At 36.2% G+C, this 25,117-nt stretch overlaps 5 protein-coding genes across 7 annotated transcripts; 3 read left to right on the forward strand and 2 right to left on the reverse strand.

Moving 5' to 3' along the window:
- Nucleotides 1-223: 223 nt before the first annotated feature.
- On the forward strand, nt 224-3,604 carry LOC8260727 (reticulocalbin-2). 3 transcript variants are annotated; one of them, XM_025156254.2, is made up of 8 exons: nt 224-842; nt 914-1,116; nt 1,339-1,444; nt 1,531-1,596; nt 2,158-2,331; nt 2,427-2,523; nt 3,022-3,159; nt 3,257-3,604. In XM_025156254.2, the coding sequence occupies exons 1-7, from the start codon at nt 481-483 to the stop codon at nt 3,145-3,147; spliced, it is 1,134 nt and encodes a 377-aa protein (XP_025012022.1). In that variant the 5' UTR covers nt 224-480; the 3' UTR covers nt 3,148-3,159; nt 3,257-3,604. The 3 variants fall into 3 exon arrangements, with proteins under 3 accessions (XP_025012022.1, XP_025012021.1, XP_002513128.1); XM_025156253.2 differs by having other exon boundaries at nt 232-842; nt 3,260-3,604; XM_002513082.4 differs by having other exon boundaries at nt 246-842; nt 1,342-1,444; nt 3,260-3,604.
- A 188-nt stretch (nt 3,605-3,792) lies between these two features.
- LOC8260728 lies at nt 3,793-4,911 on the reverse strand. The gene has a single exon (XM_002513083.4). It carries the CDS (start codon nt 4,686-4,688, stop codon nt 4,086-4,088), a length of 603 nt encoding a protein of 200 aa, XP_002513129.2. The 5' UTR covers nt 4,689-4,911; the 3' UTR covers nt 3,793-4,085.
- A 142-nt stretch (nt 4,912-5,053) lies between these two features.
- On the reverse strand, nt 5,054-10,287 carry LOC8260729 (mitochondrial import receptor subunit TOM40-1). The gene is made up of 11 exons (XM_002513084.4): nt 9,983-10,287; nt 9,212-9,293; nt 9,000-9,099; nt 8,785-8,880; nt 8,607-8,657; nt 7,748-7,813; nt 7,319-7,420; nt 6,651-6,719; nt 6,495-6,578; nt 5,527-5,622; nt 5,054-5,378 (listed from the first exon to the last, which is right to left on the reverse strand). The coding sequence occupies exons 1-11, from the start codon at nt 10,107-10,109 to the stop codon at nt 5,325-5,327; spliced, it is 927 nt and encodes a 308-aa protein (XP_002513130.1). The 5' UTR covers nt 10,110-10,287; the 3' UTR covers nt 5,054-5,324.
- Nucleotides 10,288-10,743: 456 nt separating this feature from the next.
- On the forward strand, nt 10,744-17,896 carry LOC8260730 (probable protein arginine N-methyltransferase 6). Its single transcript, XM_002513085.4, has 13 exons — nt 10,744-11,227; nt 11,570-11,635; nt 11,957-12,025; nt 12,372-12,407; nt 12,966-13,031; nt 13,823-13,891; nt 14,150-14,227; nt 14,447-14,525; nt 14,653-14,747; nt 15,421-15,505; nt 15,843-16,024; nt 17,128-17,246; nt 17,375-17,896. Exons 1-13 carry the CDS (start codon nt 10,994-10,996, stop codon nt 17,415-17,417), a joined length of 1,221 nt encoding a protein of 406 aa, XP_002513131.1. The 5' UTR covers nt 10,744-10,993; the 3' UTR covers nt 17,418-17,896.
- A 4,757-nt stretch (nt 17,897-22,653) lies between these two features.
- LOC8260731 (protein ASPARTIC PROTEASE IN GUARD CELL 2) lies at nt 22,654-24,666 on the forward strand. The gene has a single exon (XM_002513086.4). The coding sequence runs from the start codon at nt 23,027-23,029 to the stop codon at nt 24,470-24,472; it is 1,446 nt and encodes a 481-aa protein (XP_002513132.1). The 5' UTR covers nt 22,654-23,026; the 3' UTR covers nt 24,473-24,666.
- Nucleotides 24,667-25,117: the final 451 nt, after the last annotated feature.

Raw genomic sequence — 25,117 nt, forward strand, 5'->3', positions numbered from 1 at the left:
TCCAAGTCAGTCTATGGATCCAACGAAGTCAAGTCCATCTCATTGCCTCCTCTGCTGGGCTCTTTTACTAGGATTTCAAAAATAAGTTAAACATTAACTTTTAAGAAAACATGTAATCTCAATCTTTTCCTATGTTTATATGGTCTAAATTGATGGCCCTCATTAATTTTTATGGACTAAACTTGTCAATTTTAGAGCGAAAAGAACAAATTTGATATTTACCAAAAGGGTCAGGGGGCCAAATTGGAACTTGTTAAGTCCAAGGAATTCAGCAGCAACCCGGAGAAGTTGAATCACCAAAACACATATATTAAAAAAGAAAAAAGAAAAAAGAAAAAGGCAGCGCAACCTGATGCGACTGCCAAAGACGTGAAGGAGAGTACCACTTTCTCTCTCATCCCAATTCCCTTGCCAAAGACAAAACTCCAACTATTCTCCCCATCCTTCCATTTTTTTTTGCTTTAGATCTCTCCCAATCCAATGGGAAAACTCTCTATCTTGATTTACATTGTATTGGCGCTTCTCTTCCTCCTCCTCATCTCTCACTCTCCCTCCAAATCCTCTTCTCGCCACCACCGCCGTCTCAAGCTCCGTTCCTCTTTTAATTTCTCCGACCACAATCCTCGCCACCACGAACCTGTCCCTTTCGATCCTCTTGTCGCTGACATTGAGCGTCGCCGCGAAGACAAGCAGTGGGAGAAGCATTACATTGAGTCTTCACATCCTGATATTCTCAAAGACATTGACGCTGCTCCTGGCCACGAGCCTCAGCCTGAATGGGAGGATTTTATGGATGCTGAGGATTATTTAAATGATGAAGAGAAATTCAATGTCACTAGCAGGTTCTTTCACTACTTACTCTCTTAATACTAATTTTGCAACTTTTTCACATCAAATTACTTTGATGGGTTAGGTTGCTGCTGCTGTTTCCAAAGATTGATGTCGATCCGGTGGATGGTCACGTGAGTGAGCATGAATTGACCGAGTGGAATATGGATCAAGCTAAGCGAGAAGTCATGCATAGGACTCAAAGAGAGGTGGAAGTTCATGATAAAAACCATGATGGCCTTATTTCTTTTTCCGAGTATGAGCCTCCTAGTTGGGTTCACAATTCAGGTCTTTCTAATAATTATCACTTCTTTTAATTTATTTTTTTTTCTTTTTCAACGTATGCTACTCATTGCTTGATCTGATGTTGCTCTCTCTTCTTGTGATTTATAAGGGTTGTAGGATAACTCTGTTTATTTTATATTTTCCCTGGGGTTTTTGGTGTAACACTCGGTTTCTTACTAATTCAACATCACACGTTTCATGATATTTCTTTCTTTTTCTGTCTAGTAGATCAAAACACTTTTGGCTATGATATGGGCTGGTGGAGAGAAGAACATTTCAATGCATCAGATGCCGATGGAGATGGTCTTTTAAATATTACAGAGTTCAATGAGTAAGTTTCTACTTGATTTCCGGTGCCTCATTACCTCGAACTGATGCTCCTAATTTACCTCTAATTCTTCTATATCATCATTCTAGCTTTCTGCATCCGGCTGACAGCAAAAACCCAAAGCTACTACAGTGGTTGTGCATGGAGGAAGTAAGGTGACATTAACTACATTAATTTCCCATCTCTAAGAGTTCAAAACTTCTCGTCTTCTTGTAACTTATATGCTCTTCAATTAGCCATACGGATGCTCATTTTGTTTGCTAGCTTTTCAAGTTTATTTTAGGGAAATTCCAGAGGAATATCCAAAGGAAAAGTATCTCTAGCTGACGTTTTCTGCTTGTTGTAAAACTAAGTTCGTAAATGCACTTTGATAGCATGATTTCTTAGGTCTCCCTAAATACAAGTGTATCAGTTATTTGCACTCATCTAACGCCATGAATTTTTTAAAAAAGTAACTTGTTAATAGAAACATGGAGAAATAGTAGGATTGAAGTTTCATGATATAGACCAAAAGTGAATTCTATTGACTTCATCTGGTTGCGATTTACTTCTACCTATCTGTCATGTTATATTCATTTGTAATTACACTTGATCCTGGGGAAAGTGTAAGAGTTGAACCTGCTGCTCCTTGATTTCACATAAACAACCGAGTGCCGCCTGTTCTTTAAGTTCATTGCATTAGCTTTACTAACTGATTGCTGTTGTTTCTTCATTAGGGAAAGAGATTCAGACAAAGATGGGAAGGTTAATTTTAAAGAATTCTTTCATGGGTTGTTCGACTTGGTGAGAAATTACGATGAAGAAAGTCACAATTCTTCACATCCCACTGATGATTCATTGGAGGCTCCAGCTAAGGTGTTGTTTTCTCAGCTAGACAAAGACGGTGATGGGTATCTTTTCAGAACCTATTAATGTATAAATATCATCATTCCATAAGTATCTTGCAGGTTTTACAAAACATTGAATTTGGCTTTGCTTTTAATAGATATTTGTCAGACGTCGAGTTGCTACCTGTAATTGGGAAACTTCATCCATCAGAGCGTTACTATGCGAAACAGCAGGCAGATTACATCATTTCACAGGTATCCCAGAGGGCTTTAACTTTAGATCTGTGATGCATGTATCGGTTTATGGTTTATATTGCAGATATGAACTACGTGTTTGTGGATATATACTTATAAACGAGAGAGCTAACTAATGCACGGTAGAAGTATAGAAGAGGACCTTGAGGGATAGCTCATTTTTCCTTGTTTCTTTCCGCAAGTTCATTAGCTGATATCCTAGAATATCATATAATTGTCTCATGGTAATTCTTTCTATAGTTTGTTTACTGGATGGATGCTGTTATTTGGTTCTTTGTCTTGTAATGTAATTAAATGATATCGCCAATAGGTTTCTATATTCTATGCTCTCTCACCAGGGTAGCAGGACCTAGTGTCTAATACCGAGGGAGAATTAGAGGGTTTGATAATCCTTAAAATAAAATTAGATTACCAGTAGACCCCATATGTTAATGAATCTCTATTGTTGAAGAATATGCACTGAATCTGCTATTAAACACTTCATTAAATGTATTGCAGGCTGATACAGATAAAGATGGGCGCCTATCATTGACAGAGATGATTGAGAACCCATTCGTGTTTTACAGTGCTATTTTCAGCGATGAAGACGACGAGGATTATGATTTTCATGATGAGTTCCGTTAATTTCGACTCTAGGCAAGTGCTGGTGCTGTTTTTGTTTATCATACTGTTTGTTTTAATAAATCAAAGTTAGTAGGTGATTGATGTTTATTCTTTTACCCTGCACATACAGCAGGTTACCAAGGAGAAGAAAGATTTTAGCAAGAATTTTGTGCATTACAGAATGAGTAATTTATATACAAACTTGGGGGAGGATAACTAAAGCTGGCGAGTTACTGTGCTGGTAATTATTGTAGAAGTATCAAAGGGGATGGCAGGCCTGAGATTTTGTCTAGATGTGAGCAGATAATGGCCATGCAGAAGAGGAAATCCCCTCCGGAAATTAGTTGTGAATTCAAGTTGTCTGGAAAATGTTAAAAATTACAAAGGATAGTTGTGATTTATTTGAAGTTGAGTTAGTTTTTGTTTGGTTGATACACATTGTAGGAATATTATTTATTTATTTATTAGTTGTTGAGAAGGAAGGGTCTCCAAAATTTATAGAATATGGTTTTTGATTTGTTTATAAATGTTGCTTTTTATTTATTTATTTAAAACAATTGATGCATTATTGCATCAGTGGAAGAGAGATAATTGTTTTGAAAGGTTAGATAGATAAATCAATCAGTGGTGTGGATCAAATCTTGTAGGCTAAATTATTTAAAAAATAAAAAAAAAAATCTATTTTGAATTCATTAATACTCAAACAACAACAGGGAGGAGTTTCTGTAAAATAAATGTTTGGACTTGTGACATCAACAACCCAGCAGCAACTGTAAGAACATTGTCATGAATTGACACAGAAACAGTAACTGTTTTAATTCTAATTCTAATTCTAATTCTAATTCAAAGTTGGTTTAACAAAAGATAATTTAGAAAAATTTCCTTGAAAACTAACCCAGTACAAGTGGTGCGTATCATATGAACTTGGGTTGGGGACGCTCTTAATACTTCATTATTTTCTATTTACGTTTGTCTCCTCTATCTCCGTCGTCGTCATCATCATCAGTTGTATCACTGCCGTCAACATCGTCATCCAAAGGTGGAGAAGGGTCGAGACGAGCAGCATCCTTGGCCCACCGAATGATCTTCTCAACTTCATCGGTATCATCATCATCATCATCATCGGCGAGACATGCTTGATTAAATCCAGTAGTAGAATTAGATGAGGAAGCTTTGAGAGCAGCAAATCTAGCCAATAGGTCATCTTCATCAACTAGAACAGCATCATGCTGTTGCTGTTGCGTTTTGGGAGGAACTGTTGAGGATGAGGATTGATTAGAGAGAGGGCGTCGAGACTTGAGAGCCTGGAATCGACGGTCGAGATCGGGGAGGAGATAGTCAGGGGAGACGCGAGAGATATGAGAACCGACGGACATCTTTAGAAGCAACTCATCTTGGGCAGCCTGTAGCATTTGCTGCACTTGGTCGGGTTCTCCACCTGAACCTCCATTATTATTAATATTATGATTCTTGTTTCTTCTGTTGTTGTTAGGATTCATTTGGATTGATTCAAGAGAGAGAGAGAGTGTGTGTGTCTGGTATTGGATTGGAGATGATGACATTACCAATAAATAAACAAACAAACTGAGTCTCTAAAAACAGAGTTAGAAGACAAACGGAACTTTCTAAACCTACCAAAAGTCTAAAAACACCCTGAAAAATTTCAATTATCTTCATTCTCATTTCATTAACGAGGGATCTTATGAATATTAGTTAACCCTAACCCTCTTTATATAACTTTTGCCAGTTTAGAATGAAAGAGTTTAGATTTCATCTCTCTTCTTGAGCTTTAGGGTTCATGCAATCTCATTAACCAACCTCAAATGCATTTCCTACTTTTAATAGCGAAACCAAAATTAGCTTCTCTTGAATTAAATCATTTAAGAAGCAGCTTATGATTTAATACATATCAAGAATCAACCATAAGTACCTGCAACCAAAAACCTTATTTATTATCATCAATCCCTACTTTTCATTTGACATAATAAAAAAAAAAAAAAAATACAACTCTTAGAATCAAAACTACTAAATTTTTCATCATGAAAATCTAAACTTGTTTGCAGCCAGCCACAACACAAATACCACCCAAACAGTACCAAAGAGATCCTTGACGGAAAGACCTTGCTGAGCAGCTACCACCCAGTTATACGTCAAAAGAATTGAAAATTTCTGAGCCATTTGCTCTTCCAATACAACACTTAACCCACTGTCAACCCAAATCCAAATTTGTAGTCTTTCTTCTTATGATCTAACTGCAAAAAACATCACATTCAATCCTTGTTAATTCCACTTTTCTCAACTATGCATCCCATATTTAAGTGAATATAAGCAAATTCCTTCTTACTGATATAACATCATTTTTCCCTGCATAAACAAAACTTCAAAAGAGTTGCATCTTACCTCTGCAGACAGAATAAAATTGAGACCCATATTTAAGCGCTCTTCCAAGAAAGCTGATGCACAGCCATTTGAATCAATTTTCCCTCTTAGACGGGCCTGAAACAACCACATCAAAAGAAATAAGAAGCTACTCATACTTGAGCTTTTCTAAATAAGTTTGTATTTCAATCACAAGCACAGCCAGCCATAAAGAATTCGTATATCTAATTATTTTATTTCACTTTACCATGTTGGAATATAGTTTCATTTAATTGAGCACCAAGCATCCCTAAAGTAAAAATTTTGCAAGACAACACCCAATCGAAGTTCCAAGGCCAGAAAAGATCTTGACTAGATAAAAGATGATGCCATTTCAGTCAAAGAAAAACAAGATAAATAAAGCCACATAGAAATAATGCACAACAAAAAGAACACATCTGGATGACTTTTAACAATCTGAAGATGTAGCTTTGGCCTTTAAGCCATAGCCAGTCCACCAGTATGCCGGGTGGAATCTGTCAGGGGCTTCTGGTCAAATGCACATTTTGTATCTTTTACAAGTTACTACCACTACATGCACAGGACAGCTACCCCAAGTGCCAAAGCATTGGAATATATATATATATATATATATATATATATATATATATATATTGTGGTTCAGAGTACAGGAGTATTTGGTCTCATTAACCTGGCACTAAGTACAGATATGGTCATCGTCCCAACATGCAATAACATATCAGAATGTGGTGCACTTGTTTCATAACAATTAACATATCACGCAATAACTTCAGAAAGGCTCAAAGTAGGATTTCAAAGATCTATCATTATAGCATTGAAAAACCATCAACGCATTTCCATTCCACCAATAAAAACTACACACGAGAATAATTTTAAAGAAAGCATCCTGAAATGGTATATCATGTTACAGGCATCCATTTCCTAAAATTCACATTTGACATTAAAAAGTTTGCAATCATAATGCTTACTTGTCTAAGGATGTAATCATAACCAACACTTGCTGTCACATCTCTTGACATGTAGTTGTACATGAGGTCTGTTGCCAGTGAAACCTTCATAAAACAGTGAAGATTAAGCACTATAGTCAATTAACAAATATAGCCTCCACCAATAAACTTGACTACCTTCTCAGAAACCTTCTGAACATAGCTCAAAGCAACCATTCCAGTGCTAGCAACTTGCCCAGTTCCAACCTGTAAGTGACACAGCAAGTGGCTTGGTTAAAAGCAAGAAATGCTAGCATGCAAAAAACAGAAAACATCTCCTTTCAATAACTGTGTAAGCTGTAAGATTTTTCCTATGAATTTGGTCATGCATGCATGTATGGAGACAATGGCCGAGTTAATCCCAGAAAGTGAAGATTTTGGAGAACCTATGATAGAAGAATCACCCGACATACAAACACTGTCTACACATTTCCATAGAATGAACCAACAGGTAGAACCTGCAAAAGTCATGCCTTTAGAAGTACTGAATCTAGTTCACCACTTAGTTTCTTCCCTGCCTTTCATCAGATCTCGTGCATTACCAACAGATGAACCATCACTTTCCGATTTTGAGACTGAAGAGTATGTTAAATGCCTCTTCAAGCCTATGCAAGCATTCAATGCTTCTTTTCAGCAATTTGAGGCAGGAAACTTGTGTTGGCCTTTGACTAGATTGTGCAGAAATGTAAGCAAAAGGAGCTAAGGTCTATTGTGTTATTAACTGACTAATAGTTGCACAGTTGAATGCGGATGCTACACCATATAGCTCAAAACATGTGTTAAGGATAAAAGTCAAGCTGATATACCATCTTATCTGTCTCGTACCGAGCAGCATATCCAACACCGGACTTTCTATGTTGACCGGCCCAAAATACTTCACCACCCAAAGATAAATGTGGGGTCACACTCTGCATCAACAATAAAGATTTGATAAGAAGAATTAACTAACAAAAAGGGAACAATAAGAAGCAACTGCAATGTACCAGGAACCACATACAATCTGATCAATACGATCAACGCAGAGCAAGCAAAATCACAACATATATATTCTCATAAAGAAAGATAAACAAACAAATGTTGATAAAAATAGCCCACTAAATAAGGCGGACTCAACAAGACGGAGATAATGATCGATCACATTACTAAAGGAAATGATAAATAAATACAGTTTATACGCAGCAGCTAACATATTAGCAACTATTAGAACTGTTACATTACTCAATCAGATCACTTACCTGGATGTAACTGGCTCCAAATAAGGCACCATTTCCTAGTTGAAGCTGGGTCCTATAATCATTGCCCTGTATAAGGCAATAGAAACGTCATAATAGGAACAGGAAAAAAAAGCAGCATAATTGAGACTAAAGGAAACAATATGAGAACCCAACTTTTAACATATGTCCTACTCAAGAGACATAAATGAACCTGTAAGATTAACTTCTTTCATACCTAAGGAGAAAATGCCAAAAAGAAAGGCTCACAAATGTGATTAATGGCATTTCGACATAGCTGGTGGCTATATGCAGGAATGCCAAAAGATAACTAGGCATCTCAATCCAAGTACTTAATTCAACATGACTATGAAGATGTGATTATGACATCACAATATAACTGATAATTACATGCCTAAATACCATAAGGTAACTACATCCTGCAATGATTTCAATCCAAATACTTAAGTCAAATAATGTGGTAGGAATTTAAAATGTAGCAAACAACACCAAGCATAGTGAATATAGCAAATATGGATCTAAAATCAGTCACACAAACAGAATAGCAAGAAACACTATAACATTTCAATCATCTTGACTCACGCTCAGTATAACAAAACAGATTGCTAAGGCAAAAAACATAAGCAACAATTAAAACCAACTGTCATTATGTAATTAGGGAGAAAAGTAAGCTTAGAGGAGTTGTGCGTCGTTTTCACACCCTGGATAGGATTCATGGAGAAATTAGTTTCTCACAGAAGATAACTGCTGCATAAATGCCTCCATGTAACATAAGGCAATAGCAATGTCCGTCAAGCCAATCACATTGCTTATGACAATGGAAATAGATAAGTAGATAAAGGAGGCACAGTGAGAGAGTTACCTTGTAATCAAAGTTGAACATGGCATGCGACATATGAGGCTCATTTGTTAGCTGCGTGAAAAGAATGAGTAAGAGTTAATTTGCTGAAAGATAACACCTTTAAACCACAAAAAAGATAATCCAGTTTTGTTGGACAAAGAATCAAGTCCAAACACGAATGAACTGAAGAATAATTCACCTGAGCATTAGCCTTCAAAGTAAGATTGTCGGTCAAATCACACTTGACTCTGGCATTTAGTCTCCCATCCGTCAACACCCTCCCGAAAAGCATCAACTACAGTGACCCCCTTAATCAATATTACAATTTTGAATCGCAATTTTGAAGATACAATAATTGCAAAAGATCTATTAGTACAAGGAGTCTGGAAAGGTAAATGTAATACAAGTATCTACCTTAGGGTCTATATAGTTAGCACCAAACTCATAGTGAGCAGTGGGGATTTTGATGGTTTCCGAAGATTGAGAAGGAAGTTCCATAGGTCCCATAAAAACACTGATATAATAGAAGATGGCTCATTATCGCCAAAAAACCAGGAGAAATTGTGAGAGAGAACGCACATGAGATTCTGAGAGGGTTCTAAGAAAACAAAAGAAGGAAAAGCAACCTGTGGCTGAGAGAGAATTTCTGATTGAGTCCTTTAGTAAAATCAAAGCGCATCCCCTCAAAGAGCTCTGGCTTCAAAGACACTGCAAAACATTTCCAAGAAAGTCAAAATCAAAAAATTGAAAAAGGAAACCTTTTGGCTCTAAACTTATGCAATGCATTCACCTAAAAGTTAACTGAAAACCCAAAACTTTGCAAAACAATCTTTTTTTTATGACAGCCAAGAACCTAGTTAAGGTTTTATCTTCTATGCGAGAGAAACAGAGAAGGAATGATATTATCATCAAGTTTGCAACTTGCTTCTTCTTTGACAGGTTTTATGCCATGCAACTAGGCATTTAGCATAGCCTTATTTTTCACTTTGGCAACACTCAACTTATCTTAGATCCTTGCACCAACAGTAAAACCAGAGGCTTTAAGGGTTTTGCAAGCCAGAACATTTATCGAAAAGTCTATCATCAGTTGTAACAGCAGGAAATGCTGCTTCAGACACACAGCAGAAAATGCTGCTTCAGTCACAAACTTACTTACAACAGCCAATACTTTTTCCTCTAAAGAAAAGAAGCATAAGAAACTATAATAAGCAATAAAGGGGCGGCATTTAGAAAAGTAGAAAACTAGAGCAAATTAGGGTTTCAAAAATTAGGCTAAGTGGCGGATCAAATTAAGCGTAACATAAACACAAGAAGCAGAGAAAGATGGGGAACAAGGAAAAGAAGAAATAAATGAAAAGCAAAGTAATAAAAGGAAAAATGGGAAAAGGGAACAGAACTGAGAGCTTCGCGATGGAGTTCTTCATAAGGAATAGGGCAAGGAAGGTCCATGTAATCGACTTTGCTGTGAACTTCATTGATGGTCTTGGAAGACGCAGTAGTAGGTGGAGGTACAATCCCCGCCATTACAATTGCAACTCCACTAATCAAGTGATGCTATAATACGGGAGGGAGGGAGGGACGGAGGGAGGGACACAGATATTGATGATATGGGTGGCTGTATCCGTATTTTTATTGCTTATTCGGAGGTTTTAGAAAGGGTTTTATGTGACCTACTTTTGCTTCCGCCGTTTTCTCACTCCCTGTTTTTTCTTTTTCTTTTGTTTTTCTCTAAGATTATTATTAATTAATACAACATGATTTCTGTTCTTTTCTATAAATAAAATAATTTAAAGCTCAAAATTATAAATTTTTTAATTAATATAGATGGTTTAATTTTTTATTTTTATACAAATAAAAATATTCGACTTAGTATAGTGTTTTAAAATTTTATAATTAGATTTAATTTAATTTTTTAATTTTAATTTTTAATTAAATTTTATTAGTTTTATTAAAATTAGTCGTTATAAGACTAGTGTATTATTTATTTATTTATTAATAATTTATTTGCTTTTATAAAAGGCGTGTAACACTCTAATTTAAATGAGTTATTTAAGCTAAAAAGTAAAATTTGAGACTAAATTACCTAAAACATAAAAAGAGCAAAATTAAGCATCGCTCCAAAGTTTGAGGTCCAAATTTCACCAAATTCTAAATTAAAATTATTAACTAAAATAATAAGAAATGGGAACAAAAGTAAATTGGGCGGGTTTGCGGGTGCGGATAGATCCACGCCATGCTCAAATGCATGGAGCAAAACGGTAGCGTTGCGAGATGAAAGTGTTGTGAGAGTAAGGAGGGTGGGTGGTGGCTTCAGCAGCTTCACTTCACTGCTGCTGCGAGTGAATAAGCAGAGAGAGAGAGAGAGAGAGAGAGAGAGAGAGTTGGGAACTAAGTAAGTTACAAGAAATATGTATTCGACTTCCGGCGAGAACAATGGCTATCACAACCAGCAGCATAAGAGTCAGCGTGAACGAGTGAGAAGAGGAGCACGTGGAGGGAGTCGCTCTAGATATGGGTTTAGGGTTTCTGCAGAGCAGCAGCAGCAGGAGGAGAGTGAGCAAAAGGTCACACCTTGTACGGATTTCGACATGGCTTACTTTCATTCCTATGCTCATGTTGGTATCCATGAAGAAATGATCAAGGTTTCTCTAGCTCTCCTTTGCTTTGCTTTTCAATTTTCCTTTTATACCATTTGCGTAAATTGTGTTTTTTCTTTTTCATGATTTTTGGAGTTCAAATCTATAAGCCCACTTTTCAGATTGTATTGTTTGACCAAGCTTGCATCCTGGAGTGAGAGGAGGAAGGGAATACAAACACCAAAACCATTCTTGACTCACTTTTTCCTATCGTTTTTACGCCTTCCATTTTCCCATGCCCCTCTCTCCCCCCATCTCTCTAATCATCCATTTTGAAATATGCATTAGCAATTGTTCCAACTTTTTACTTCGCCAATATCTGATCTTTTTTTTCTTTAATCTATTCAGGATCGTGTACGGACGGAGACTTATAGGTCTGCAATCATGCAGCACCAGAGTTACATTGAAGGCAAAGTAATATCATTGTTGTAAATATTTCTGTCAGGAAATGCTCTGCATTCTTTTTTCTGTGAATTTTTTTGAATCCCTTTGACTGCAACTTGAACTGCTCCTAAATTAAATTAATTTCGAAAAGGCCAAAACTTTGGATTAGATTTATGATGCCAGACATTCCATGAATTTATGAAATATATATGCAATATTATGATGTGAAGATGTCATCATGAAGTTTCATATTTTTTCCCTTCAAATTACTGCTGAATTCTGAGAAATGCTTATGCAAAGTTCCTCTCCTATAATTTGGATCCTCATGCTCATGTGTGAACATGTGTTCAGGTTGTTGTGGATGTGGGTTGTGGCACTGGGATTCTTTCTATATTTTGTGCTCAGGCTGGTGCAAAACGGGTATGCTACCTTAGAGCTAGTACTTTTAGATGCTTCTATATTATTGGCATAATATTTTGTTCCTGGATTATTGCTTTGCTGTTTCTTGCAATTTTTGTACAATCTATGAATCTTAGGTTTCCATGTTAGGAAGCCCTGTAGTCAATTCGTTTGTTTACAAACTTATAATCTCTTTTGATATTAGCATACATTAACTAGTGTGTGATGCAAGTTATATTCTCTTAAAGAAATGATCTCTGTTGCTTTCTCTTTTCATTGTAATTTCTTTTTTCTTTTTTAATTAAGGTAATTTTCTTTTGCTACCTTGCTTGTGTTATTTCTAATGTATATGATATTGTCTGGCCAGGTCTATGCAGTGGATGCAAGTGATATTGCAGTGCAGGTACTGTGCCTTTGCAGTTCTCTATTCTTTTGAACTGGCTTTGTTTTATTATATCTATTTAATTGCATCTTGCTGTGTGGGTCAAGGTGAGTTATATGCTACTTTTTTTTTTCTCATAAATATTGGGGATTTGGGCCAACTGCATTTTACAGACAACCCCCATGCTATTAGGGGAGGAAGATTAGAATATTTCATCTAGTGTTTAGGAAAAAAGGGGACAATCTGTTACTAAAGTAGCTGAAGAAAAAGATAATAAACCACATCATAATGCAAGTTTCCAGCATATGTAACCTAAAGTGCTTTGTCAATCTCGCAATTAAAGCATCCAACCAAACTTAATTAATGGAGAGAGAGCAACATCTGGGAATCCAAACTATTTGTTTATTATTTCAAGTTGACACTGCAAGCTATTAGGAGTCTTAGTTTTAAAATCAATATTTTCTTTTCCTTTTCTTATTTTTAGCTTGCAATCACTCTTTTCTGTTTGAGACTTACGACTTATCAAGAAACTGAGGAAAATGCTTCGATTGAAACTGATCTTGCTATTTACTTGAGCAGGCAAATGAAGTTGTGAAAGCGAACAATTTATCAGACAAGATTATTGTATTACATGGACGAGTTGAGGTGAGCTTCTCTATGCTGTGAAAGATTCACCCCAGGCTCTGAAAAGAGTTGCCAAACTATTTATATTTGAGTTTCATTTATCTTGAATAACTGTATATTGATATACGATTGCGTATGTAGGAATAAGTCAAGCTAATTTCTTGTATAAATCAATTTAAATTATTTTTGAGTAGGAAGTGGGAACTCTTAAGATTTTACTTGCCTGCAGTTAAGTAAATTAGCATAGGAGGGTACTTGCATATTGTGTATGAATTGTGCTGGTTCAAATTATGACAAGCTGCAAATATGCAAAGGAAAAAAGAAACAGAGAAAGAACATAAACGTTGATGGGCTTGCAATATAGAATTCATATGCATAGGCTAGACAGGAGAGGACACATAAGGGAAGAAGTTGTATATAAAAACTGTACTTATCTTTGTCAGCCTAACTAGCTTAGTATGCTGGGCCAGTTATCAAATGCTTGAGCTAGTTGATGCATAACAAGTGTTTTGCGCAGATGTGACCGTGAATTGTAAAGACTAGATTGTTTATTATGTGAAAGTCTTCTAGGAAAATGTCCTTTGTGCCTAGCTTAGAAGGTAGTTGAGGCAGGGTTGTGGAAATCTTGGGTTTGAGCCATAATGTCTCCTCTGGCACCAGGAAAGGAATATTCTGATGAGGAAAGCTTAATTTAAAACTAGAAATTGTGGGGATAGATAATCAATCCAACAGAAGTTCATTTCCTTTATTTCCTCTTGCTGATTTATTTCCGCTGTAGTTAACTTAAATTACCATGATAATTATCTCCACAGGATGTTGAAATTGACGAGGAAGTTGATGTCATAATATCTGAGTGGATGGGCTACATGCTTTTGTATGAGGTGATTAGCTAAATTACATCATTACTAACTTTATATCTAGAATAATGTTTATAAAAATATCTGGAATTGCTGAAACAGTAGTTTAAAAAAGACAAGAAGATTTCTAGTTTAGTTGCCTTCATATATCCAGCTTTTTTATGAACTTTAATGGCTCCTCATGCCTTACTCCCTGGCAAAGAAAAAGACAATGCATATTAGAAAGTGTAGTTACTGCCAGGGATTGATATATCTTGAACATTTCATTTTCCTAAATTGCAGAGCATGTTGGGAAGTGTTATTACTGCCAGGGATCGGTGGCTAAAACGTGGAGGAATTATTCTACCATCAACTGCAACAGTAAATTTTCTTTCTTGTTTGCCTTTCAGTTAATCTTGATCTTTACAACAGTAATATGGAAATGCATTTCTTTGCTCTGCTGCTTCAGTTTACAATTTTTTCTAAGTTGGTAACAACTTAAATGTTGTGCTGATCACATGATTGAGAGTGCTACTTTATCATTTTTAATTTGGCAATAATTTTGTATTAATGCTGATTTTCAACAATTACTGTCCGCAGTTATACATGGCACCTGTCACACACCCTGACAGATATACTGAAAGCATCGATTTTTGGCGCAATGTTTATGGAATTGATAGTGAGTATCAACATATATGAAATTATCAAAAATAATGAAACTAGGTTCCTTTTATTCTGTATTTACATGTCTAGGTGTGAACTTGAGGTGCTACCAAGGGTTTTTTCCTCATTTCTTTTGGTTGCAGTGTCTGCCATGATGCCGCTAGCAAAACAATGTGCATTTGAAGAACCTTCTGTGGAGACAATATCGGGTGAGAATGTTTTGACATGGCCACACATGGTGAGTTTTTGTTATATAAGTCTAGTTGCTAATGGGCCATTTATGATACACTTTTGGCTTTCTACATATGACTTCTATTTTAAAAAGTTAGTTAATTCGTAAGGATTAGACAACATGTCTGTCTTCTATTTATGAGTTTTATTTGTGAGGTGTGTTGATACAGTAGCAGTTGGAAAACCTCTCTTGTCTGCATGCTCACTTATGAGAGAGGAGGGTGAGGGGAGAGATAATGAAGACTAGTTATATTCCCTTCTTATTTTGTACTTAGTCAACTGTCTGGCCCTTATACATATCCCTCCTACTTTTCATCCTTCCTAACAAACAGAGCCTAGTTGTCCTATAGGAAGGGAGGAAAAAAGTAATTATTGACATGATAGAATAAGTGTCATTGTTAAATTCATTCATAGAAATTATGGTAGCACCTTGATTCTACTGTATTGGTTCATTTATTATAGTGAAAATTCATGTAGGCGCCTTGTTTTCCATTTAACTTAACAACATAAATATAATTAGAGTGGAAGTTGTGTTTGCTGGTCTACTACAAATCATTATGAATGTCCCCAGCGTATTTAGATTCCTGAGGCATATGATTGGCAATTATTAAGGTTGTATCTTGAGTGTTTTCCAGATCACAATCTGTAGGCAGAGCTTTAAAATATTAATACAATTTCAGGTTAAGCATGTGGACTGCTATATGATTCAAATTCATGAGCTGGAATCTGTTTCTACAAGATATAAGTTCCAGTCTATGATGAAAGGTCAATTTTCTGTTCTCGCTATGAATTGTTTTCTGTATGCTTGTATGTGAGCCTCAAACATTTTCTTCCCAATAGTCCAACAAATAAAATAAAATCAAAAAAAAAGAGAAAAGCAATTTAGGGCAGTGGTTTTTGTTTGCTCTAGCTCAATGTTACAGTTATCCACTTTAAAAGCTAAGCTAGCAGAGCATGGATGCTTGGCACATCATCTCATCTCTATTGCTTTCTTTGAAGATCATCTCTTTTTTTTTTTTTGTTCTCAAAACAGATCTTTGCCATTCTTGTCCCTTTTACTTTATATTCTCTGCATGACTTCTTATGTTTCTATGAATTCCAGCTCCATTGCATGGGTTTGCTTTTTGGTTTGATGTTGAATTTTGTGGGCCTGCAACATCTCCTATAAATACTCTTGCAAACAATCCTCCAGTAGATGGGAATCAGAGTAAAAAAAGGACAAATCCAAATGACTCACTTGTGCTATCCACTGCACCGGAGGACCCACCAACACATTGGCAACAGGTATTGCAAATTCCTTCCGTCGTCACTAATTTTTGTATTCTCTTATTTCTATGATTGGCACCATAGTAACTTGCACATTTCATATTACAATGCATGGGTTATGGTGTTTTAAACAAATTTTGTATCATTCTAACATCCAGCTATTGATAGTGTTCCTAGAAACATGCCAAGAGGATGGCCTAATACCAAAAAAAAATCCCAAAATGACAAGTGAAAACGTTTAACTATGATGGTGAGGATATAAACAGTGAAGGAAACGAATGATGGTGTAGGCAAAAGTTAATGGATAGAATGTGGCAGTAGGTAGGATGCCACCTCACTTATATATGGGGTCATAGGGGCGATGTAACAATTATAAACTTTACGTGCTTGGTTGTTATTTATTGCTATGAAAGAGAAAGGTATTGTCCTAAACTTATTACTTTTTTTTTTTTCTTCTTATTCTCTTTCTTTTAGAAAGATTTTAACTTTGTAATGAGTATGCAGTTTAGGGCAAAAAATTAGACAAGGATGTGTTATTTGATAAGGGGAGAATAAGAGACATTATTAGATGAGCTGATTATCTGATTGACAAGTTACAGACTTTTCTTTTCTGAAAATTAAGGGTACTATGAAGTATTAACTATCATATTGTTAGTATGTCTATGATATGATTTGTTATGTAACATTTTTTTAATCTCATCAGGCCTTCTATAATTTCTTCGGATACTGTGGTTTTTTTAAGCATTTTAGATGTTGGGCATTTTGGTACAAGATTCTGTTTAGATGTTCCGATGTAAGACTTCATGCTTTTAAAATTATATTATTGGTCAGCCGGACATATAATACCAGGTAATATTTATGTGGTTAATGATTGATAGAACATTTAGGAATTACAAGGCTAATGCCTGTAATAATCTTGATCAATTGATTGTAACAAACTTACGATGATGGACTGAATTCCAAGATGGACATGTGAAAAATTAATGGATTAACACCAAATGTGGAAAAAAATCATTTCCTGCCACTGGGCAATTTATATGAAAGGAACTTGCTAGTGGATTAAGTTCAAATTTCTGCTTCTGGTGATGAAGTGAAGTGCTCAACTGAATTACATTTTGCAGACAGTGATCTACTTTTATGACCCAATAGAGGTGGAGCAAGATCAACTGATTGAAGGTTCAGTGATACTATCACAAAGCAAAGAAAACCGTCGATTCATGAATATTCACCTCGAATACACGTAAGTTGGCATTTTTTTTTTAAAAAAATTCAATGGACTTGTTTCTTCCTTCATGGTGAAAAGTGGATTGAGATTATCCGTTTATATTTTCCTTTTGCTGAATACTGTTATGATATTTGCTCTTGCAGTTCTGGTGGCCGCTCCTTTGTAAAAGAGACTGTAATGAGATGATTTCTTTTAAGAGTTTTTAAGGTTCAACTATTAATTCCAGGATATGATAATTGCCAAGCACAATTGATTACATTTCATAATGTGGTCATCTACCTGCAAATCTCAGCAAACTTTGAGCCTTTGAATGGAGCTCCTCAGCTAACCATGCCGATTTATAAGTTTTAAGTACTTTACTAATTGTTATCTTCAGAGATGAAACTATTGTAAACAAAAAATAGGCGAACCAAGTTAGGAAAATAGATTATAACCATATTATTGGCCTGAGATTTCTGTTTTCGGTTGTTGGTATTGTTTTGTATCCGCAGAAGATGTAAGCTGTGTTTCGATTGTTAATTTGTTTCTTATGATGCCATTTTCTTAGGCCTAGTTTAGAAAAGTGTCTCAATTAATTACTTAACATTGGATTCTTTTATCATCATGTAATGAAATTAATTGTATACGCCATCTTTATGGACTGCATTGCAGATTTAAAACTTCAATCTCCTCTGTTCAGTTTCTTTTGGCCATTTTGTTGCTTTTCAATCCTTTTTGTCCGCCAATACTTATTATGAATTGTGAAACAAAGCCGGTATTATTAAAGCAGGATGGTTGAATTTAATGGACAGGATTTTATCATTTTTCTGAAAGTTATTATTAGTCTGTTGCTTGCCTGCTGTCACTAAAAGATTATGAATAATATGGTATTTGAGAAAAGTAATCTACAGGCTATTTAAAGGAAGGGAAAATGGGAGAAGTCACTGATATCTTGTACAATAGCAACAGGCATGAAGATTCTGTTTATTCTAATCAAAACTGGTTTCATGGCGGGTTTCGGTATGTATGGTTTAATTGATGCTAGTGCTGGCTAATCAATAAAGAAAGAATTAACCGAAGCGAGACAGTCCCAACACCATCCCGAATGCTTTTTGTTCTGGTTATTGCTGCACTAATTCTGAATGCTGGTTACCAAGTTAAACACAGTCATGCATACGTCGGTCTTATAATTACACAGGGCACACGCTTTGCATAAACGATTATCCAACATCCATATCTCATCATAATTGAGGTAATTAAGATTGTATACAAATACATACGTCCATTAGACAGCCTCGTCATGCATTATATGATATATATACAAATTCTCAGTTTTAACACAAAGGCATCATCACAAACACGATCAACAGTCCATTACATCTGCTCTTGCAAATATTATTAATAACAGATTAATGGAGCTAGGCCAATCTCATTTAATCTCTCCACAGTAGAAACATTTATTTATATCTCATACATGGAGCTAAAAGTGAAAAGTGTAATATTTCCCAAGATTTCAAGAACATTAAAAAATATAGATAGGGTTCATCTCCACTGAAACTTATCATGCTCCAATTCCAAACCAGTACAACAACAAGAGCACTAATTTTCTAGATAATGATGAATATATATAAATATAATCTTCTAAATTAAACGAGACAAAGCAACAGTTCGATAACCAAAATGGCTGGAAGCATTGTTTAATATAATTAATAGAGACTGCCCTTCTACTTGGATAACATAACCTCTAATTTTACTTGCAACCAAATTTCATTTTCTTGTTCCGTAATTTAGCTTTTATATTTTCGTTTTCCATATCTATAAAACTAGAGTAATTCACAAGAATCTTCCTAGTGGCAGATGAAGAAACATCTACTGAAACATTTTTGTAGATTCATATGATCCTGAAGTGCAAGAACAGACGTAGAATACGTTATCAGGTACAGAAGGCTCTATTATCGCAAGACCGAGAACTGGCCGAGCATGAACACTTCTTAAAACAAAATAAAAGAAAAAAAAATGTTACAATGATAGCACTTAAATGATTCAAATGGGTCCAGTCTCCATGTGTAAATCTGCATATAAGGCTTCACATCGATTATTATGCACTTTAATTAGTTCTCTTCTAGAGACAATCATAGAGGAAAAGGTGAAGGCTTCCCTTTCTTTTTTCTGTTATATTTATGTCTATTTTGAACCTTGAAAACGATAGGGTTAGTCTCCACCGAAACCTGTCGTGTTCCTTCAGATTAGGCCAGCAAAATACCATTATCAGTGTTGAAATGATCTCCATAATCAACAAAATGAGAGATACATGATGTGGCCGTTACATTGTAAGAAAGTATGCTACATGTTAGAGAGAGTGCGTAGGTATATTCTTTAAATACTTTTAGTTCCATATGCTTTGGGCATCAAATTCCACAAGTGGAGTGGAGATTGAGTTTAAGGTAGTGATTACTGTATGTTTATGTAGTAATGAATTATGATCCTATAAGAATATTGTCCATGCATGTATGGGTAAAGAGAGAGAGAGAAGTTTAATAATAGTATTTGTAGTGGTGTAATTAAAAATGAAGGGAACTTTTAGGTGCTAATAATTGCTCAATTATTAAGAAGTGGATATCTTTTCTACTCCCAAAACCCAATTTTTCTATGATAATGTGTTAGTTTGTGACATACCCACCGAGTTTTCTTTTGCTAATTTTCTATGCTATCATTTTTGGTTGGCCTTGTCGTATTAACGCAGATTGAATATCAACATTATCTTAATCTCTTTATGTTGTTAATTGTTATATCCCATTTTCAGACCATTTCGTTATCTAGAAAAGCATGCTTAATTAGGGACAGGGAAGCAAAGCAAGTGGAGGCATGCATGCTTAAAATATAAATAAGTTGATGACATATTGGTCTCAACTCAAGACTCTCGATCGACAGATTTTCTAATGGAATACCCTTTGTGCGTGCCTTGAGGCTGTCTACCATTCTCCACATATAACACTTGTTGGTACAATTATAATAGAAAAAAAGAAAAAGAAAAAAACAAAGTAGGATTGAATATTGAGTGACTAAAAGAGCCAATTAAGTGGTTAAATTACGTGTCTATGTAGGTATAATCTAATTGAAAGTATAGACTGCCCCTACAAGTCCTAATTCACCTTTCATGCAAAATCTTAGTTAGCTGATATTAGTGCAGTAGTGTTCTGCCAAAAACAATGAGCTAAGGCGCCATTATGGAGTTAAAATACAAGATTACAAGCGATCTTTGCTTTTGGACATGATGGCGATGTTAATGTTAGTCTATTTTATTGACACTATATACTCTTTTAATCTTTCAATAACAATCAACTTATGCAGCAACAAAAGAAATATAGCTTTTCCTGACATGAGGCCATTTATTCACCTAAAAGATTATGCATTCATTAAATATTAGTGGTTATTGCAATTCACATATGCATGCTGATTATGTATCTATGTAGAGCCAAAGTTATTACCCTTGCATGATCAACTATATGTCTGCATTGCAAAAGGGTTGATCAATTTAATTCAATTCCAGCTGGTGAGACCAAATATAAAGTAATATTATATATATTTTGCTAGAAACTGGAAGTAGCAGGAACACAATTGTATATGACAGGAGAAGCGTTAAAGAGAGTACCCGTGATTGTGGGATCAAACAGAAAAAGAAAAGAGCAAAGGATAGCGGTTTCATGTTATGCAATAATTCATGCATGTGTAATAGAAGCATGGCTCTTGTCCTTGCAACTTTCTTCGAATTAAGCATATACTGTCCTGGCAGCACCACCACGCGTGACCTTGTCCCTAGCAATGGCTGAACTAGTCATTATTAATTATTATTATTATTATATGGTGAAGGTCAGTCAGACATAATATACATATGTAAATGGATCATCCTATTCCTATAGAAATTTCAACCATCTTTGCTTTCATCTATGTTGGTTGGGATGGTCCATGAAGGGTAACTGCCTCCACTTTCTGTCCAATCTGCTTTTCTACATTATGAAGTCGATGATTCAATGAGGCCACTTCCATCATTATGTTCCGTCTCTGCCCGCAACTCATGCACTTGAGCTTTGCAGTGGCAGCTGCTTGCTGCGAGGAGAGGAAGAGGAAGGGGATATTAGTGCAGGAATGACTTGAAATCTGAAACTATTTCCCCATACATTTAGTTCTATATAAATATATTTATGGATAATGGATTTGCCTTCCAACAAGTCTCCCAAATAATTAGGAAAATATCACACTTGACAATTGCTCATGTGGTTAAATATGTGCTGTCTAGCTAGCAATACACTACGTACAGTTTCTTACGTCTTTTGAACGAGTAATCTTGATCCAATTAAGGCATTAGAAAAATCTAGATTATGCTGCATGCTCTTTGATTTTTATTTATTTGATATTGCAGTCACTTCAAACCCAACTTAATGATTCCTTGTGTTTGTTTGAATAGAGAAGCTATACATATATGATCAAGAGATGATTAATAAAGGGTTAGTCATAGTATATGATGAAAGCCATAATTAGCTATTATGGTGAGATTATCTTCAAACACCACATGCATAATGCATAATGCATTAGGCATATATATAATCACACACGTAACCTCATTAATTAATTAATTTGAACAAGTGAGGAACATATATAGGCACTTTGTGAAAAGGCTATATGACGGCTCTTAATCTTCTCTGTGTGTTGGGTGGTAAAAAAAGATAGTATCTTTGGATTTGTATTAAAAGAAACAAAGTAAAGTAAAAGAGCAAAGATGATCACTTTTGCTATAACATGTCAAATGGGCTAAAAGATCACTAATTGAAGTGCTGTTTTATATTTCATTCTTTTGTTATTTTAATCATTAAACCTTTCTTTTATATCTGCTGCTTTTTCAAGTTATTAATTAATAAAAAAATGCACTGTGAATATAATACATTAATTCTCTCCACTCAATTTCAAGGGGCTTAACTTAACAATGAGAGAAAGAGAGTGCTGCAGCTGACTTTGTCTCTAGTCTTTAGTCTAAACTTACCATGGGAGCAGGTCATCACAGTTCCTAAACATACTAAGATATTCAAGTGATATGGTCCCACTCCAAGTTTAACAACTAAAAGGAAGAGGGTGCATTGTGGGACATAATCCTCTCGACTATATTTTGCTGTGTGATATTACATATGTTGATAGTAACTTCGCAGCTTTGTATCGGTGGACTGTAACTCCTCAGCTTTATAGAGCAACAGTTAAGAGGTGAATAACATAAAAGTATACATCAGATTAAGCAAATTAAAATAGTAATCTGCAGATCTTAAACTGCACAGACTTACTTTTCTTTTCTGCGGTTTACAAAAGAGAGGATGTGGCTTCGACACTTGAATTGGCAATTGTCATGAAAAAAGTAAGAGAATTCATGATTACATGCTGAGAGTTCTTTTTTTCTCTCTTATAAAAGAGAATTAATTAGATGAGCTAAGTGTGAAGTTGCAGTGACTTTTTTCTTAATGGAGAAAAGAATGAAAGCCAAAGTTAGAAGAAGCACCAACAAACTTAAAACCCTCCACAGAAATTAAAAACCTCAATCAAAAATCCAAAGACAAAACTACAAAAAACATCAACAGTTTCCCTCCAATCATTCCAACCCAAACCCCACATTCTCTCCTTTTCTTTCTTCTTTTTTTTTTTCTTTTCCAGTTTTCTCCCCCAGGCCCCTACGCATCCCAAAAACCAACCCAAATAAATCCCTCTCCCACCCCTCCAAAAACCACAAGACGAACTAAAACAAAAAAAAAAGAATAAATAAAAGAAGAAAAAACATGCTACCCTCTCAAGCACTTGTTTTAGTGGTCATGTTACTACTGCTATCACTTGTAACTATCATCGCCTCAGCCACCACCACCACACTCAAAACCATCTCATACCCTCATTTCCAACTCTTGAACGTCAAAGAAGCAATCACCGAAACAAAAGCATCACAATATCAAGAACTATTCGACAATCAGAATGACACTCTAACTGAAGGCAAGTGGAAGCTAAAACTAGTCCATAGAGACAAGATCACAGCTTTCAACAAGTCTTCATATGATCACTCCCACAATTTTCATGCACGTATACAGAGAGACAAGAAAAGGGTCGCTACCCTCATCCGTCGCCTTTCACCACGTGATGCCACCAGTAGTTATTCCGTGGAGGAGTTTGGGGCAGAGGTGGTGTCAGGGATGAATCAAGGTAGCGGAGAATATTTTATAAGAATAGGAGTTGGTAGCCCGCCAAGAGAACAGTACGTAGTTATTGATTCGGGCAGTGATATAGTTTGGGTCCAATGTCAGCCTTGCACCCAATGTTACCATCAAACCGACCCGGTATTTGACCCGGCTGACTCAGCCTCCTTCATGGGCGTCCCTTGTAGCTCCTCGGTCTGTGAAAGGATCGAGAACGCGGGCTGCCATGCGGGCGGGTGTCGCTATGAAGTGATGTACGGTGATGGGTCGTACACCAAGGGCACCCTTGCCCTCGAAACTCTAACATTCGGGCGGACGGTGGTCCGCAACGTGGCTATAGGGTGCGGGCATAGGAATCGGGGGATGTTTGTTGGAGCAGCTGGATTGTTAGGGCTTGGAGGCGGATCCATGTCTCTTGTGGGTCAATTGGGCGGTCAAACTGGAGGTGCATTCAGTTATTGTCTAGTAAGTCGTGGAACAGACTCTGCTGGGTCACTAGAATTCGGCCGTGGAGCAATGCCCGTGGGTGCTGCTTGGATTCCTTTGATCCGTAACCCTCGAGCCCCAAGCTTTTATTATATCCGACTTTCGGGTGTTGGAGTTGGAGGGATGAAGGTGCCGATATCTGAAGATGTTTTCCAATTAAATGAAATGGGGAATGGGGGTGTTGTGATGGACACCGGGACGGCTGTCACGAGGATCCCAACGGTGGCTTACGTGGCGTTCCGAGATGCTTTTATAGGTCAAACCGGGAACCTCCCTCGGGCTTCCGGAGTATCCATATTTGATACGTGTTATAACTTGAATGGGTTTGTGTCGGTTCGGGTACCAACAGTGTCATTTTATTTCGCGGGGGGGCCAATACTGACCCTTCCAGCAAGGAACTTTCTGATACCAGTGGATGACGTGGGGACTTTTTGTTTTGCATTTGCAGCTTCCCCATCAGGACTTTCCATCATAGGAAACATTCAGCAAGAGGGGATTCAGATTTCTTTTGATGGGGCCAATGGGTTTGTGGGGTTTGGCCCTAATGTTTGCTAAGTGGATGTAAAGGGAATTTTGGTAGCCAAACTTTTAGTTTTCTAAAACATATTAGTATCAGTGATTAGTATATACCTAATAAGAATGCATGTATGTCCTTAGACATTAATATATGTGTGAAGCTAAAGTTGTGCCTTTTTCTCCTGAATTTTATAGAAATGACCATGAAGGAGAAAAGAGAGAGGCTTTCTTTACTATGGTTTAACAAAAGAAAGAGGGTGTGTTTGTGTATAATAATATTCATAGTCAAATATTCTCCAAAGGGCAATCAGTGATTTTAGTCAAAAGAGTCCAACAGAGTCCTTTTACAACCCCAATGTAACACAAAAGACTATAATTCAGTCTGAAATGGTGGGGTGGAGTGGAAATGACCCTGACACTGCATATTTTGCTCATTACCCAACATCTTTATAATTAGATTAGATTCTCTTGCTGTAGAAATGTAGAAATCTATTACTCTTTCTCACAAGGGCAATAGTGATAAACATGATGAAGGGAAGGGAGCCACCACTCATGTGAAAGCATCACTGAGCTCTCTCTCTCTCTCTACCACTGCATTCGAGCAATCACTTTTACAAAGGTATTAACTTTTCTTTTCCCCTCTTTTGATAGGATTGAATTGAGGGCATAATTTTGCTTTTTCAT

The sequence above is a fragment of the Ricinus communis genome, chromosome 9, assembly GCF_019578655.1.
Source record: "Ricinus communis isolate WT05 ecotype wild-type chromosome 9, ASM1957865v1, whole genome shotgun sequence".
In the NCBI taxonomy this organism is placed as follows: domain Eukaryota; kingdom Viridiplantae; phylum Streptophyta; class Magnoliopsida; order Malpighiales; family Euphorbiaceae; genus Ricinus; species Ricinus communis.